The sequence below is a fragment of the Macaca thibetana genome, chromosome 8 (genome assembly GCF_024542745.1).
Source record: "Macaca thibetana thibetana isolate TM-01 chromosome 8, ASM2454274v1, whole genome shotgun sequence".
Lineage (NCBI taxonomy): Eukaryota > Metazoa > Chordata > Mammalia > Primates > Cercopithecidae > Macaca > Macaca thibetana.
Window position 1 is genome coordinate 115,902,440 of NC_065585.1, and position 16,949 is coordinate 115,919,388.

Sequence of the window (16,949 nt, forward strand, 5' to 3'; positions counted from 1 at the left end):
TGCTTCCATGGTTCCGCCAGTTTCTCTCCTCCAGCACTTGCCCCTTTGTTGGTCCCCATCCTCAAGCTTCTGCATCCCTAAAACCACATCTGCTGCTCTGAGACAGGCTTCTCTCTCGCTTCCTGCTACCTCCACCTGAATCCCTTCGGCTGCCTCCCAGTCTGTTCTTGGTAACCACAGAGGTTGTGGGTAAATCCCTGCTTTATCCTAAACCCTCTTTAACCTAAACAACTTTCCTCCCCTTTTTTGCCCTCCACTCCTCTAACTGGGACCCTATTCCAGGTGGTGCAATTCTTCATTAGATGGGCATGGCCCACTCTGCACAGACATTCAGCATCCTGGCCTTGCCCACTAAAGGCCAGTAGCAATCCCTGGTCATTGTGACAACCCCGAATGCCCACCCATTTCTAAATACCTGCTCGCAGCCTGGTGCTGCCTCTAGTTGAGACAAGAACCCAGGCTACTCACCCAACACAACAGGCACTCTCCCCCCATTACTTACACATTGGTCTCCTCTGTGTACACAGCACTCCCCCCGACTCCCCTGAACCCCATGAATTCAGAGGGATGGGAGGGGTGGGAATCACCGGCTTTCTTTTCTTTTTTTTTCTTTTTTCTTTTTTTTTTTATAGACAAGGTCCTGCTCTGTTGGCCAGGCTGGAGTGCGGTGGTGTGATCACGGCTCAGTGCTGCCTGGACCTCCCGGGTTCGAATGATCCTCCCACCTCAGCCTCCCAAGTAGCTGAGGCTACACGTGTGCACCATCACACCCAGCTAATCTTGCTTATTTTTTGTAGAGACAAGGTCTCACTATGTTGCCCAGGCTGGTCTCAAATTCCTGGCCTCAAGTGATCCTCCTCCCTGGGTCTCCCAAAGTGCTGGGATTATAGGCGTGAGCCAACGTGCCTGGCTGGGAATCACCCGTTGTCTTGATCCCTCTTGTCACCTCTGATCCTGCAAACCCTAGTCTGTCTCGCAGGGGCACCCCACTTCCCTCCTCTGAGCTTCATGTTCCTTAAGTGTAAATGGTGGGGAGATGGTCTGCTTCAATGAGCTGCTGTGAAAATCCAATGAGATATATATGAAAAGTACCTGGCACATAGTAAATGCTTAATAAATAGTAGTAGTCACTTTTATTAGGATTATTTTTCTATACTATTCCAATGAAGCTCTCATTTATGGTCATCTCCCAACCCCTATCACTCCCAGGACCAATTTCCAACTTACAAGAAATCAGTTTTTCAAAACATATCCTATGGGACACTAGTCCCAAATTATTCTTTGTGAAAAAGGATTATTTGATCAAGTAAGTGTGGAAAACATGGCATACTCTATCGCCATCTTAGAGATTCACATTCACATAGCAAACATTTTGAAAAGTGCTGGAAAAATAATAATAAGCCCATTTAAATCTGTGTTTAATTCCATGTTTCTCAGACTTATTTGGCCATGGAACTTCCTGCAGATCTTGAAAAATAAATATATCTTTTCATTCTGGGACCTATGTTTAGAGGCAGAGGGACTCTGACTTTAGGGAACACTGTTCTGGATAATGACATCACCTGGATTGGATCATTTCTTCATTCTGTCTCCTGCCATCAGCTTGAATGGAGGCAGCTTTTCTGTTGAAACTCAGGGCTCCTGGACATGGGACTTACTGTCTCATCTCTACACATCTTGCCTGCCCTCTGGAGCTTAAGGCTTATCGCTGTTCCATCTGCTTGATCTCCAGCCCCTTCCCTTCTTTATCCCCAGTGCACTAAGCCTTTCCTCACTCTCCTTCCTCCAGGCTCTCATTCGCCCTGAGCTCCAAGACCAGCCCAGTCCCCAGGGTTGGCTTCTGCCCCCTGGAGCCCATAGTTCTCTCTCCTGGGCACTGTCACTTCCATCCTCAGCCTGCTTTCTTAGCACTGAACTAGGGAAGCCCAGAGCTGCAGGAGAGTGTCAGAGGGTGGCACACATTTGGCTTCAACCAAGTCCTGCCGTCTGGAGCCTCACTTCCTATTCCTGGGTTCCTCGGGGGTCAGCCCACCTCATTCTCTAAAGATGAGCTCATCCCCTCCTTTTCTGAAAGGATCAAGACCATGAGATTCCAACTCCTTTCTTTATGATCCACTAACTCTGTACAGATGCCTACACTTCAAACTCAGCCTGGGAGAGGGATGGGGAAAGAGGCCTTCTTGTGTATTCTGAGTAGTCTGACACCCTCTGTCAATACTGCAAGGGCGAGTGCCCTTTGACTCAGTAATCTTTCTTCTAGGAACTTCATGTTAAGAGAATAATTATACGACTAGGCCAAGGTGTACGTGTAAAGGTGATCACTGCATGCTATGATACACCTGGGGGAAAAGGCAAATAGCTAAAGTGTCCATCTCTAGGAGATTGGTTACATAAATTATCACAGAGTCTTACTATGGGATGTTATGAAACCATTTTTTAAAAATACTGCAAGGTGGGTGCAGTGCCTCATGCCTGTAATCCCAACATTTTGGGAGGCTAAGGCAGGAGGATCACTTGAACCCAAGAGTTTGAGATCAGCCTGGGCAACAAGGTGAAATCTCATCTCTCCAAAAAATACAAAAATTAGCTGGGCATGGTGGCATACACCTGTAGTCCCAGTTACTTGGGAGGTTGAGGTAGGACAATTGCTTGAGCCCAAGAGGTCGAGGCTGCAGTGAGCCAATGATAGTGCCACTACCCTCCAGCTTGGGCAACAGAGCAAGACCCTGTCTCAAGCAAAGAAACAAACAAACAAAAACACAAGCAACAACTAAAAACCATCACCACCAATAAAAACCCCAAGTAATCGGGAGGCTGAGGAGGGAGGATTGCTTGAGGTCAGGAACTTGAGACCAGCCTGGGCAACATAGCTAGACTTCATCTCTACAAAAAATACAAAAATTAGCTGGGCATGGTGGCACCTGCTTGTAGTCCCAGGTACTTGGGAGGCTGAGGTGGGAGGATCCTTGAGCCCAGGAGGTCAAGGCTGCAGTAAGCTACGATGGTACCATTGCAGTCCAGCCTGGGCACAGAGTTAGACTGTCTCAAAACAAAATAAAATAAAAACAAAAATAACATGGATAGTATAATCTTATCTACATGAAAAAAGTCTGTGCAAACATACACAGAATGAATTCTGAAGAATGTTCGTCTACATTTTGTCATTTATTATCTCTAAAGGGTAGGAGTTCAAGTGAGTGAATGTTTCTCCTTTTCAGAATGTTTTGGTTTTTTAAAAAAATAATAAATGTGTTATAAAAAGGTTAAATGCAGCTGCTAGTAATGCAGTTTGCCTGTAACCATCTTTTCTCCTTCCCTTGCCTCCCGATAAAGAGATTCTTTCTTCTCAAAGCAAGTCTCCCCCAATTCCACTGCTCTGTCTCCAAGTCCCCCTATGCCTGCTCTTCTGTCCCTCCACCTTCCAATGAGCACGGGTCATCCTTGCCTTGAAAACCCTTTGAGCTGGGCCCTGCCTCCCACTCTAAGGACATAGCTCCTCCCGCGCCTTTGCTTCTGATCTACCCTGCCCCTCTGGCCCTTGCAACCTGGCCTTCTCTGATCCACAAATCCTGAGCTAACTCTACTGATCAGCAGTCAACGCTGGGGTTCATTTCCTCCCCCTTGGAACTCTCTCCTCTCAATTCCCATGACATTACCATCATGGTTTTCTGCCTGTGCCCTTGACTGTTCCTCTTGGCTGCTTTACAAGCTCATTTTCTTCCTCCCACTCTCTAAAAGTAGAGGTTTCCCAACATGGGCTAAGGCCGAGAGAATATCTCCAGGGGCAAGTGGCAAACAGGCCTTCTCCTGACAAACCCTCCCAGGGCTCTCCAATGTCAACCAGACACAACCGCATGTCCTTCATGGAGCACTCAGGTGCTCTCTGGCTTAGGGCTCCCTCAACTGCAGGCCATCTCTCTCCCCCACCACCACTCTTCCCCCCAGTCCTGCTATCCAGCTTTTCCCAGCACTCCTTCCTGCCTTCTTCACTGTCCCCATCCAAGTCTTCCCCCAGCCTTCAGCTCCTCTCTGAAGCCTTTCTGAACTGCCCAACTTGAAATGCTCCCTTTCTCTCCCAGGATTCTCATCCAATCTCCCGTATATGCCATGCATTTGTTCTTTTGTGGCATCTGCCTGGATGATTCGGTTCTCCTCTCAGGTGTGCACATCTTGTTTCTGCTGGAAGGGCAAAAAGCACCCAGGGTTGCCTTCCAACTAGTGTGCTTCCTCCCTGAAAGCAGGAACTCCATGCTTGTCGGCTGACTGAAAAGTGTGGGCTGGGGCAACATCCCAGAATAACCCATTTTTTAGCTTGGGTTCAGGTGGAGGGAAGGTATCTCATCTGAACCATGAAGAAGATGCCTGCAGGTCTCTACCTGGAGACGTTGAGGACACTGATGGAAATACGGCTGTGAAGCCCAGAGAAGCAAATCTGGTGCCGTCAGATTTGCCGACTTCCACGTGTCACATCTTCAAGGCTGGGAGAGATTGTTCAGGGAACAGGTGCCAGCAAGAACCAGGAGCCTGTCTGTGGCTGAAACCGAGGACGCATCTCGAAGAACAGCAGCAAAGAAGGAAAGCCAGGAAAGGAGCCCAGCCCACCCCCAAACTCCCTTGCTGGGACCTCCCTTAAGACACTTATCACTGTTAGTGTTTTTTTAAGTGACTTGGACACAAATCCTACGTGTCCTAGTAAAGAGTAAGCTCCTTGAGAGAAGGGACAGCATCTGAGCTCTTTGTAGCTTCCTCAGTCCTTAGACATATATAGACATACAGACCTGGCACCTGGCAGTCGCCCCATGGATGTTTGTTGAATACAGGCATCTTTCTGCATCTTTACGAAATGCCTGTGTGAGGTTCTGAGGATACCATGGTACAGTATAGATGTGCACACTGAACAGATGTAGTGGACACCCCTAAGTGCTAGGAACAGACAGAGACCCCACTCTCATGAAACTTACACTCTGATACCATCCTGTGGGATCACCTGGTCCACCTGGATGAGGGGACTGACCCCAGGGAGTACCACAGACTTCATCCCAGTGATAAAGTTGGCCTGCGACAGGGCTGGGCCTGACCCTGGGACTCAGTACTCTACACAAGCGAGCACACACACACACACACACACACACACATATCACTAAATTAAACATGATCAAACATGGGCAGTGCATGTATGAGAGGCATGCCCAGCTAGGCCACACTGTGCACCAATTCTAACACCCAGAACAGCTGCCTGTCCTTCACGGAAACTGCCAAACTATCCATCAACCTAGCCTACTGAGAAACAGAAGGCTTTTTCCTCGTCTCAAATGAGCCTTGGGACCTGAGTCTTCAGTTACCAGGCTTACCCCCAGCTAGAGGGCAAGATGACTGTTTTGGCCGGGGCTGGGGGTGGGGCGGATGTTTAAGGGTTTCGAGCTAAACTCCAACATCTGAGCTGCGGGGCTCCCTGGACCCCTCAGTCAGGCCGTCTGGTGGCTCTTTTCACCTTCACCACATCAGTTCCTTTTCTTCTAGCCCTGGCTCCTTCCGGTGCCCCTGGGGAAGGAGGTCAGGCTTTCTGGGACCCCCAGCCTGGCCGCTCGTGAGTGGAGATCCTCTCCTCTCTGCCAGAGGAACGGTGCAGGGTGGATTCCTCCCGGGATTGCTTCTCTGTATTTTCACAGCCCCTCCTCTCCCCACCTCCACCCTTTGCCCACATGAAGTGGGCACTGCTCTCTGATTCTGCAGGGAGGGGCTGTTCCTCCCACGCCTGAGGAACACAGGGCTGCCCCCTGCCCTGGCCACCGCAGCCAAGCACAAGTCTCTCGGGGCAAAGGGGCCACATGGTGGGCCCGCTTCCAGCCATCTCACCACTGAGTCACTTCCGCTCCCCAAGTGGTGCTCAGGCGCAGAGCTCTTGGGCCTCAGGGACCACCCAGGAGGACAACGGGGCTGAAGAGGGCAGATGATGGTGCCAGGACTAGACATGTTTTTGACTCTTAAATCAGTCTTCACAATGCACCAGCCTGTGTCTTGGGCATCTTGGGGGCGGGTCCTTCTCACTGGAGGTGTGGAAACAGCTCCACAGGTGGCTGCTAGTGGCTTGGACAAGCCAGTGGGAAGCTCCAAGGTGGGCCTGTCACCAAGGGGCTGGTGGCATCTGAGTGTCCCCTTAGGGCCACGTGCGAGAAGGGCCAGGTGCCAGCTTGGATCAAAAGAGGCGGTGGCCTAGGAGGCCCAGTCAGCTGGCCATGGGGCAGGAGGGGCCTGGAGGTGGAAATGGCTTGGCCGGCAGAGTGGGCCCTGGCGCTCAGCCACTGCTGGGCTGGGCAGCCCAACGAGTGTGTTTTCTTAATCACCATCCCCACCATCACCTGTTCTCCATACGACATCACATCACATCACATCACGTGTTTATTGTGAGCAGGGCATGATCCTTTGCCAACAGATGTAATTCGAAGATTGATGTGGCCTTTGGAGGAGCACGGAAAGGGTTCTCTGGAAGGGGCTGCCTGCCCTGCTCTGCCAGGCACTTTACTTTTTCCACTCGGGTGGGAAAAATGTTGGTTCTTTACACCCCACAGATCCCAAAAGACAAATATTTGCTGTCTGCCCTGCCGTTTCCATCTCAGGTAGAGGCGGCGGCTCTTCCCGGCTGCCAGGGAGGGAATTGCTGGAAGTCAGTCCCCAGTCCTGCAGCCCGGGCAGCCCCTGGGATGTTAGGGGAGACCACTGAGGGGTTTCCGAAGGCTGGAGGAAAAACACACCAGCGCTGCCCTCAGGGCCTCCGTAGACAGGAATCCCGCCCCACACATGAAGAGGCTGTGGGATCCAAGGGAAAGGAGGAGAGAGGTAGGGCTTGGCTTCCTGTATAGGAACCCACAGCACAAGGACAGCCTGGAACTTGGCAGCGTGGTGTCAGCGGGTCCTCCTCAGGCACCTTCTTTTAAATATTCATTCACACCAGCTCTTTTCTTCCCTATTTCACAGGATTTTGGCCCTGCCTCTTTTTTTTTTTTTAATAAATTTTATTTTTTTACAGATAGGGTCTCACTCTGTTGCCCAGGCTGGAATGCAGTGGTGCAATCATGGCTCATTATACTTCAAACTCCCAGGCTCAAGTGATCCTCCCTCCTCAGGCTCCGGAGTAGCTGGGATTACAGGTATCTGTCACCATGCCCGGCTGGTTCTCTTATAGTGCTTGTCTGGAATTGGGGTGGAGCCACTCTGAGAATGTGAAACATCTTACCACTATCATCAAGGTTCAGGGCTGTGTGGCCCCTTGTTAGATGTGGTCCAAGACCTTTCTACAGGCTTCCAGTAATGGTCTGCCCTGGGCCAGCTGACTGCAGAGGGTTCAGCTGCAAAGGTGTCTCAGTGAGGAGCAGGACTTGGGGCGAGGCTCCCCTCGCTGCCTGCCAGGTGCTCCCTAGGGCTGATTATAACTTGCTTGGCTCATCCCGCACAGCCTAGGACTTGGAGAGGCCAGCGGGAAGCACAGAAAGGTGCCAGAGGCAGAGGGAAGGAAACCACAGAGAGGCAGAGTGGATTCTAGACTAGAAGTCAGGAGTCCTGGTCTCTAGTCACCCCGACTAACTGTGATTCGTAACAACTCACTTCTGTCCACAGGACCAGCTACATAATTTGTGGGGCCCAGTGTAAAATGCAAGTGTGTGTGTTTGTGTGTTGGTGGGACGGGATGACTTGTTAAAAAATTGTAAGAATTTCAGGCCGCATGGTGGATCAAGTCTGTAATCCCAGCACTTTAGGAGGCCGAGGTGGTAGGATCATTTGAGGGCAGAAGTTTTAGACCAACCTGGGCAACATAATAAGGCCCCGTCTCTACCAAAAAAAAAAAAAAAAAAAAAAAAAAAATCCAGGCATGGTGGTGCACACCTGTAGTCCCAGCTACATGAGAGGCTGAGGTGGGAGGATCACTTAAGCCCAGAAGTTTGAGGCTGTAGTGAGCTATGATCATGCCACTGCACTCCAGCCTGGGCAACAGAGTGAGTCCCTGTTGCTAAAATAAAATAAAATAAAATAAAATAAAATACATTTTTAAAAAGTTCAAGATAGCACCTGCAGAGCATTAAACCAAGTGTGGGACCTTGTAGGATGGCACTGGTTGCGGAATCCATGAAGCCAACCCTACCTGCTTGGGCCTCAGTTTCCCTAACTATGCAATGTGGAGGCTGCATCTGGTCAGAAGTTTGTCGGTGGAGCCCTTTCTTCCAATGAACCCTCAGGCCGTTCTACATACAAGAGACAAACAGCTGGTCTGATTGAAGTAGGCTGAGAGCTCTGACCCCACCTCCATACCTGTCAGTGGCACCTGACAGTGTGGCTGAGAGCCCTGCAGATGATCGCAAAGGCCCTTTTCAGTTTCTACTTTCCGTAAGTGGATGAGGTGGTGAGGTTCTCACTGCTAGGAACACAAGCATCTGCCAGGGGTGTTACAGGAGGATTACTGAAAGACACCCGGAATGGCCTTAAAAACCTCAAAGGTTCCCTGCCTCATGACTCCAAAGCCTGCTTCTCCTCTAGCCTCAAAATGACCTCGAAGACCAAGTAGGGGCCTAAAGACACCCAGGCCCTGGAAATGGCCACTTGGGATCATGTCTGGTTCTTATTTCTATCCCAAGAACTGGCTGCAAGGGCCACCCTGGTGCTGGCTCACCACCCTGGCGAGAGCTCAGTCCTGGGCCATGAGGCTTCCCCAGCGGCTTCCTCACCAGGAGGTCAGAGGATGGGTCAGGCAAGGTTCAGGGGTTGGGAAGGGCAGGGCCTGGGCTGAGGGGCTCTGACACTGCAGGTCTCTTTTGGGGAAGGGCTGGAGGTCCTAGGGGAGAATCCTAAGCCCGGCGCCGGTTGAAAGCTCCGTTGGGCGGGAGGGTGCTGCAGGGGCCTCTCTGATGGGTCCCCAGGGTCGAAATTTACACTGCTGGAAATTTGGGTTGGTGATACCTTTCTGCGCCTATTGGTTAAAGGGATCAGAAACTTCTCTGGACTTTAAAATTATTTGTGAGGTTAGAGCAACGGCCGATGAGAACAGGACTGCAAGGGGCGTGTGTGAGTGTCCCCATCCCCCCCTCTCCTCTTTGCTTCCTCCGGTCTTCAGGGATCCGTCCTGTCTCGCAGGATGCCCAAAAAGGCAGGGGAAAAGCCAGAGGCGCCCTGCCCTCCTCTCAGCCTCGACTGCAGAAAAGGCGCCCCCAAGCCCTGGGTGGAGCGGGGGGCAGGCGGCCCCCCTCGGACCTGCCCCCCAACGGCCGCGCTTACCTTTCATGGTCCCTTCCTTCGGGGCCTCAGGAGGGCCCCGCTGCAGGCGGCTGGAGCTGTAGTGGAGCCGGGCGGCCAGCGGGTTCTCCAGGGCGCGGATCGCCGTCCTAGGCGCCGCCCGCGGCCGTGGGGCTCCCGCCCGGACTCATGCTCCGGCGCGCGGGCTGCGGAGGCGGCGGGCGGAGTGGAGGGTCCCGCGGGGTCGCAGCCTGGGGACGCCCCGCCGGGCGCCTAGCGCCGCGCCCCGCCGCCCAGAGCGCTCATCCCGCCGCCGCCCGCGCTTCCCGCTGGGGCCCGGCGAGGTCTGCCGCCGCCCCTCGCCCCGCGCGTCCTCCCTTCCTCCCTCCCGCCTGCTCCTCTCCCTCTCCCTCCTTCCCTCCCTCGCTCGCAAGCCTCCCTCCCTCCTCGTCACTTCTTGGGCCCTGGCCCAGATCAACTTCCTTGGTATTTTCAAAACTGCCGCGGCCGACCTCTTTGTGCAGCCACGGGCACCGGCCCCCCCCCGCACCCCACCCCGCCCCGCCTCGCCCATGCGCCCCCGCAGCCCCAGAGCCCGGCCTCGAACCGGGGCCCCGCTGCGTCTTCCCTGCCCGCGCTGTGGCTGCAATGGGGCACTTACTGGGAGAGCTCTTTGATCTTAGTCAGTTTCACAATCGGGACCGCCACGTGGCTGGGGCAGGGGTGGGGACCCCCCAGATTTTAGCCCTGCATGTTTTTTCCTCACCCATCTATGGTGTAGAGGACCTGGGAGAAGGACGTCTGGGACCGCACATTTTAGTGCTGAAAGTCGCGTGTCCAGGGCAGACGTGGAAGGTTGGCCACCCTGTGAGCACCCTGGCTCTGCCCCTGCCTAGCTGAGTGACTTTGGGCATCCAGTTCACATCTCCAAGCTTCCGCTTTCTACATGAGAGAACGGGACCTGGAGTGTGCCACATTCTGTGATTTATTTTTCATTTTTATTTGTTTGAGGCTCTAGCCGTCCAGGCTGGAGTGCAGTGGCTCAATCTCGGCTCACAGCAACCTCCCCCTCCCGGGTTCAAGTGATTCTCCTGCCTCAGCCTCCTGAGTAGCTGGGATTACAGGCATGCACCACCCCGCCTGGCTAATTTTTTTTTTTGTTTTTTTGTATTTTTAGTAGAGACTAAAAATGTTGGGCAGGCTGGTCTGGAACTCCTGACCTCAGGTGGTCCACCCACCTCAGCCTCACAAAGTGCTGGGACTATAGGCCTGAGCCACTGCACCTGGCCATCAAATTCTGTGATTTTGTTGTTGGAGGGGCCTCTGGGGTAATCAGTGACACCCAAGGAAAGTGACTGCAGGCAGGGAATTGAGACTGGTCATACGTGCCCCTCTGGATTCTCACGTGTCATTTTTCATTGATTGAACAAACATTTACTGAACTCCCAGCTGCTGGCCAGGTCTAGGTCTGCTCTGCCCACCCCACAAGCTGCCTCTGCAGGAAATCAATCAGGTGACATGGATTTTAGAAAAGAGAAAAGACTCATTGGCAAGGGCACCAAGAGAGGAGGTAGGAGAACAGCTCTGAAATCCACCTCCCAGAAGGTAAGACTTAAGGATATTTATGGGTTAGGGAAGTAGAGTGGTCTAAGCCATGGGGAAAGGCGATTGGCAGTGGAGACAAATGAAGAAACAGGTTCATTCCATGCCAGTGTAGTCTGAGCTCATGGTATTTTATAGGACATGTGTGCAGAAAATGGCAGTGTTAGCATGATCCACGGGTGGAGTTTTTTGGCTCTCCGACATTGAAAGGCCACCTCTTGGGGCACTTGCCCAGTTGAAGGGCCAGTGGTCTCACCAGTTTGAGATGGGCAGGAGCTGGTCCAATTTCCTAAAAAACAACTGAAGAGATCATTACCATGGTGACCTATGAATGTTACCTATCAAGTAGCGAATGAAGGTTAAGTTTTAAGTTTCAGTGTTCAGTGGTGTAGCCTTCAGCTTCATGGAAAAAGGAAAAAAAAAGAAAAGAAAAGAAAAAGAAAACACCAAAAAAACAAAAAGCAAGCAACCAAAAGCAAACAGGGCAGCCAGACCATATCAAATCGGTTTCACTACAAGGGACCAGCCTCTGCCCCAAGCTCCGGAAGTGTCAGAACATGTCACATGGCCAGTCTGGTTAGGAAAGCCGATAATGAAACAAGTAGCAGTGCAGAAGTGGGATGAATGTTATAAGAAGAAAAGTTCTGGGAGAAACGGGACCACAAAGTGGCACAGTCCAGCCTGGTCTCTCCTGATGCCACAGTCGGCACCACCTCCCCATCCCCAAACCCTATTTAATGCTGATGTGAAGTAGGTGAGACCCAAGGGGAAGAGAAAGTGTCTCCTAAGCCTGGAGTAGAGAAGAGGACAAGGACAGCCACCCCTGTCTGTAGATCCCATCAGATCAGCAAGGGTAATGCTGTGTTTTCTCTAATCTCCATTTTGCCATGGCAAGTTTACAGATTGCAAAGTCCCTTCTCTTCATGATCTCAGCAGAACTTCACAACACCTCACCTGAGGGAGGTATCCCAGGGACTGTGCTGCCCATTTTACAGACGAGGAGACTGAGGTTTAGAGAGGGCATTGCCTGCCTGGTGACAGTCATGTGCTCCTGTTACCTGTATCTAGATTCCGAGTTTGCCGCACGATCTGAGTCTCCCAGGACTAGGGCATGGATCAGGAGAGTGTTTTGTAAACACCAGGGAGATACTCACCTTGGAGGTTACCTGTATGCTAACTTATTTACCTTGGAGGTTACCTGTATGCTAACTTATTTAATCTTCATGTCCGCTCTATGAAGTAAGCAGTATTATTGCCTTCATTTTTCAGATGAGGAAACTGAGGTATGAAGAGGGTAAATAATGTCCTTAGCACCACGGAGCTAGTAAGTGGAGACCTTTGGAATATGAACCTAGGCAGGCTGAACCCAATGCCTGTATGCTAAGACATGGTCCACCACACTGCCTCTCAGAGGGTGCTCAAATATTTGTTGACGAAAAGTCCAAAAAGTGTGGGAATGTAAAGTAGTACAGCCATTGTGGAAAACAGTATGGAGGTTCTTCAAAAAACTAAAAATAGACTACTGAATGATCCAGCAACCACTGCTGGGTACATACCCGAAGGAAAGGAAATCAGCATATCCAAGAGACGTCTGCACACTGCCATGTTTATTGCAGCACTATTCAGAATAGCCAAGATATGGAATCCACCTAAGTGTCCATCAGCAGATGAATGGATAAAGAAAATGTGGCATGTGTACACAATGGAATACTATTCAGCCATAAAGAAGAATGAAACCCCGTCATCTGCAACAACATGGATGGAACTGGAGGTCATTATGTTAAGTGAAATTAGCCAGGTATAGAAAGACAAATGCTGCATGATTTCATTCACATAAGGGAGCTACAAAAACGGACATCATGGAGGTAAAGCATAGAACGGTGGTTACCAGAGGCCGGGAAGGAAGGTGGGTGGGGAGAGGGAGAGAAGTTGGTTAAGGGGTACAGAAATACAGCTAAATAGAAGGAACAGGTATTTGATACTACAGTAGGGAAATTAGAGTTAACAACAATCAATTGTGTATTTCAAAAATAGCTGAAAGAGAAAAATTGGAGTGTTCCCAACACAAAGAAAAGATAAATGTTTGAGGTGATGGATGTCCCAGTTACCCTGGTCTGGCCATTACACATTGCATACACGCCTCAAAATATCACATGTATCCCTAAATATATACAACTATGACATATCAAAAAGAAAAAAAGTAAATAAAATTAGAGCTTACATCATTAAAAAAAAAAAAAAAAAGGAAATAACAAAAAATGACCCTGGTTTTTATCCAAGCTTTCTTTAGTTGGTGGGAAAAATGGCCTAACCCTGCCCCTGTGGTGTTAAAGGGTGTGGGCATCCTGAGCTGTTGCTATGATAACTCAAACGCATCAGCAAAGAGATGGTTCACACCTGTAATCCCAGCACTTTGGGAGGCCGAGGCGGGTGTGGATCATGAGGTCAGGAGATCGAGACCATCCTGGCTAATAAGGTGAAACCCTGTCTCTACTAAAAATACAAAAAAAAAAAATTAGCCGGGCGTGGTGGTGGGATCTCTTCCTCGTAGTTGCCAAATATAATACCCTTCTCAAAAATCCGCAACTTCTTCAACCATTTTGTAGCATTTAACACCATTAGTGAGGGTTCTCCAAAGAAACAGAACCAATAGGACATATGTATATAGCTATGTATGCATCTCTTTATATATATATCCATATCCATAGACATAGGTGTATAGAGAAATATTATATAGATAAAGAGAGAAATAAATATTTTAAGAAATTGGCTCATGCAATTACGGAGGCTGGCAAGTCCAAAATTTGCAGGGCAGACTGACAGGCTGGAGACCCAGGAAAGAGGTGATGTTGCAGCTCAAGTTTAATGGCAATCTGGAAGCAGAATTCTCTCTTTCTCAGGGCACCACATCTTTTTTCTCTTAAGTCCCTCAACTGATTGGATGAGACCCATCACATTATGGAAGGTAATTCACTTTATTCAAAGTTTGCTGATGTAAATGTTAATCTCATCTAAAAAATACCTTCATCTTAGAAACATCTAGAATAGTGCTTGACCAGCTATCTGGGAACTGTGGCCTAAGTTCACACACAAAATCACCCATCACAAACTCCATTGACAGCTCCTTCTTGACGCTTTTCTGGCTTATCTGATCCTACATACTTCTGGTCCTCCTTCTAAACTTCTTTGACTTTCGCTGTTAGCTTCTCCTATTGGCATATTTTTTATTTCTCTTTCTTTCTTTCCTTCTTTCTTTCTCCTTCCTTCCTTCCTTCCTTCCTTCCTTCCTTCCTTCCTTCCTTCCTTCCTTCCTTCCTTCCTTCCTTCCATCCTCCCTCCCTCCCTCCCTCCCTCTCTTTCCTCCCTCCCTTCCTTCCTTTTTTGTTTTTTGTTTTTTGTTTTTTTTGTTTTTTTTTGGAATGGAGTCTTGCTCTGTCACCCAGGCTGGAGTGCAGTGGTGCTATCTCGGCTCACTGCAAGCTCCGCCTCCTGGGTTCACGCCATTCTCCTGCCTCAGCCTCCTGAATAGCTGGGACTACAGGTGCCTGCCACCACACCTGGCTAATTTTTTGTATTTTTAGTAGAGACCAGGTTTCACCTTGTTAGCAAGGATGGTCTCAATCTCCTGACCTCAAGATCAGCCTGCCTCAGCCTCCCAAAGTGCTGAGATTACCGGTGTGAGCCACCATACCTGGCCTTCTTTTCTTTTTCCTTTTCTTTTCTTTTGAGACAGGGTCTCACTCTGTCACTCAGGCTGGAGTACAGTGGCACAGTCTTGGCTCACTGCAACCTCTGCCCCCCAGTTCAAGTGATTCACCTGCCTCAGCCTCCCGAGCAGCTGGGACTACAGGCGTGCACCACCATGCCCAGCTAATTTTTGTATTTGTAGTAGAGATAGGGTTTCACCATGTTGGCCAAGCTGGTCTAGAACTCCTGACCTCAGGTGATCCGCCCACCTTAAAAGTGCTGGGATTACAGGCATGAGCCACCATGCCCAGCTGGTGTATTTTCTAAATACAGGCATTCCCTACCCTTATGTTAGTCAGTGTAAGTAACAATCGCTGCTGTAGCAACCATCCCCACACCCCATTATCTTTAATACAATGAAAACTTATTCCTCACTCACATTGCAATTCAATATGGGTTAGGCAGTTCTCTTCCAAATGATGACTCAGGGACCCAGGGTTCTTCCATCTTGTAATACCATTATCTGTAACAAATGGCCCCTAAGGTTGCTACAAAATGGAAGAGAGAATGGAGGATCATGCATAGGAGAATTTTATGGACTGGGCTGGAAGTGGGATACAGCACTTTTACCCACATTCCATTGGCCAGAGCCCACTAAACTGGGCTCAACCTAACAGCAAGAGGGCTTTAAAACAGAGGCAGCCATATGCCCTGGAAGGAGAGAAGAAACACAGATCAGGGGGTACCAGCATTCTCCACATAGTTCACCTTCCTGGTCACCAAATACCTGTTCACTCCTTTGTTTTCACATATACAACACATTCACCCCTCACCATGGAGGCAACTCAAAGTCCCATCTGGTCATTGCATTGAGATCAAAGTCCAGGCTCTCTGTGTAATCCTTATTCATCAGGTCAGCCTGTAGCTCCCATAAAAAATGGGAGGAATATGGATCTGATAATCACAATCAAAATGCCCATTTAGAAAATGGAAGAATGAAAGACACAGAGTTGCTACTGATCTACAGAAATGTTGAGATCCCTCAGATGTTCTAAAGATCTCTAACCCTGGGGTGGGGAAAATTGCTTGTTTAGGCCCTGATGCAGATCTCTGGAAGAATTCTCTTGTCCATGACACCTTAGATGTGCCCTCTGGAAGGTGCTTCCTGGTGTATCACCCTCTTTATGCACATCTAAAGTGGATGTTGGGGAATGAGTCATTCCTGAGGGCTGTTCACTTCTCACAGCCCACTTCTTCTTGGAGCAAGGTTGTTTTTTAGCTCCACAAGTCAGGATGATGCAGGACAGGTGAGCCCTCAAATTGGGGCTTAGCCTGGGAGGGTTGTTGGCTTCACCTGGGAAAGAATCAAGGGAGAGCTGGTGGTGTTAGACAGTAACTTGTATTGAAATGGCAGTGCACATCGGCAACAGAGGGACTGCTCCTTGCAGAGCAGGGCCACCCCACAGGCAGTGTGCCCAGATTAGCCGCTCAGAGGCAGTTCTGCAGTCATATGTATACCCACTTTTAATTATATGCAAATTAAGGAGTGGTTTATACAGACATTTCTAGGAAAAGGATGGTGACTTCTGGGTTGCAGGTCGTTGCATGGAAAGGGGTGGTAACATCTGGGTGCTGGCATGACAGTGGTAAATTGACATGGCATCCTGATGGGCATGTCTTATGGGAAGTTCCTTCTGCCATGCCCCTGTTTTAGCTAGTCCTCAGTTTGGTCTGGTGTTCAAGCCCCATCTCTGGAGTCAAGTCCCACTTTCTACCTCAAAGGTACAGGTGAAGGTCTGGACGTGTAGGGGTTTTGGGCAATGATAGTCCCTCAACACTTAGCAAAATCTCATCTATTTGCTTCTAGTCCATTCCATGGGCTGGTGACCACACCCAGAGTTTTTTCCTAGCTGTAGTTTCCAAACCTACTATTTTCATTTGTTTCCTCTACCCCAGGCCTCTCTCCCTAAGGGCAGTCAGCTACCTTGATGCTACAAGAGTTGATTGGAAAAGCCACATCCTTAATCTAATCATTCCACCTGGCTAAGTCTAAGAGGGCCTTGGCTACTGGAAAGTTTTGCAATTTACTTCTGTTATCTGGGATCTACAGGCAGTTGGTGTTTTCCTTCCCTTTAGGCTTAAATTTTCCGAACTTTGTTCCCATTCACTTCTTTTGCAAACCAGTCAATTATTTCACTTTTCTCTTCCTTGTGTTCCTTCGTTAAATACAGGCAATAGCAGAGAACACACCACTACTTTGCTTATTTCTAACAGATGCCCCTAGGCACGCTGACTCCATGGTAGATAGCATGGGGCCTGCTATCCTCAATATCATAGGCCCAGTTTACCAATTATCATAACACCAAGGATCATCTTCAGCCTCCTAATGTCAGGGTCCTCACCTGCTATGCAGTATTTCCATATTTCCATTTTTAGTA

At 49.6% G+C, this 16,949-nt stretch overlaps 2 protein-coding genes across 12 annotated transcripts in view; one reads left to right on the forward strand and one right to left on the reverse strand.

Annotated features, from left to right (window-relative positions):
* SCARA3 (scavenger receptor class A member 3) overlaps nucleotides 1-9,745 on the reverse strand; it is a 36,758-nt gene extending 27,013 nt beyond the window's left edge. Inside the window, exon 1 of the mRNA XM_050802483.1 lies at nucleotides 9,265-9,745. Coding sequence (XP_050658440.1) covers nucleotides 9,265-9,271 — 7 coding nt within the window. The 5' untranslated portion in view covers nucleotides 9,272-9,745. The remainder of the gene's footprint in view (nucleotides 1-9,264) is intronic.
* The window catches only part of LOC126961761 (lymphokine-activated killer T-cell-originated protein kinase), a 394,985-nt gene that overhangs the window by 349,575 nt on the left and 28,461 nt on the right, over nucleotides 1-16,949 (forward strand). The window contains exon 1 of one of the 11 annotated variants that reach the window (XM_050802446.1): nucleotides 9,218-9,221. The exons of 8 other annotated variants lie outside the window; for them this stretch is intronic. The gene's annotated coding sequence lies outside the window, so the exon portion shown is untranslated. Of the gene's footprint in view, nucleotides 1-9,217; nucleotides 9,222-15,250; nucleotides 15,255-15,717; nucleotides 15,722-16,949 lie in introns of those variants that run through there. 2 more of the 11 variants (XM_050802438.1, XM_050802442.1) reach the window with 2 other exon arrangements.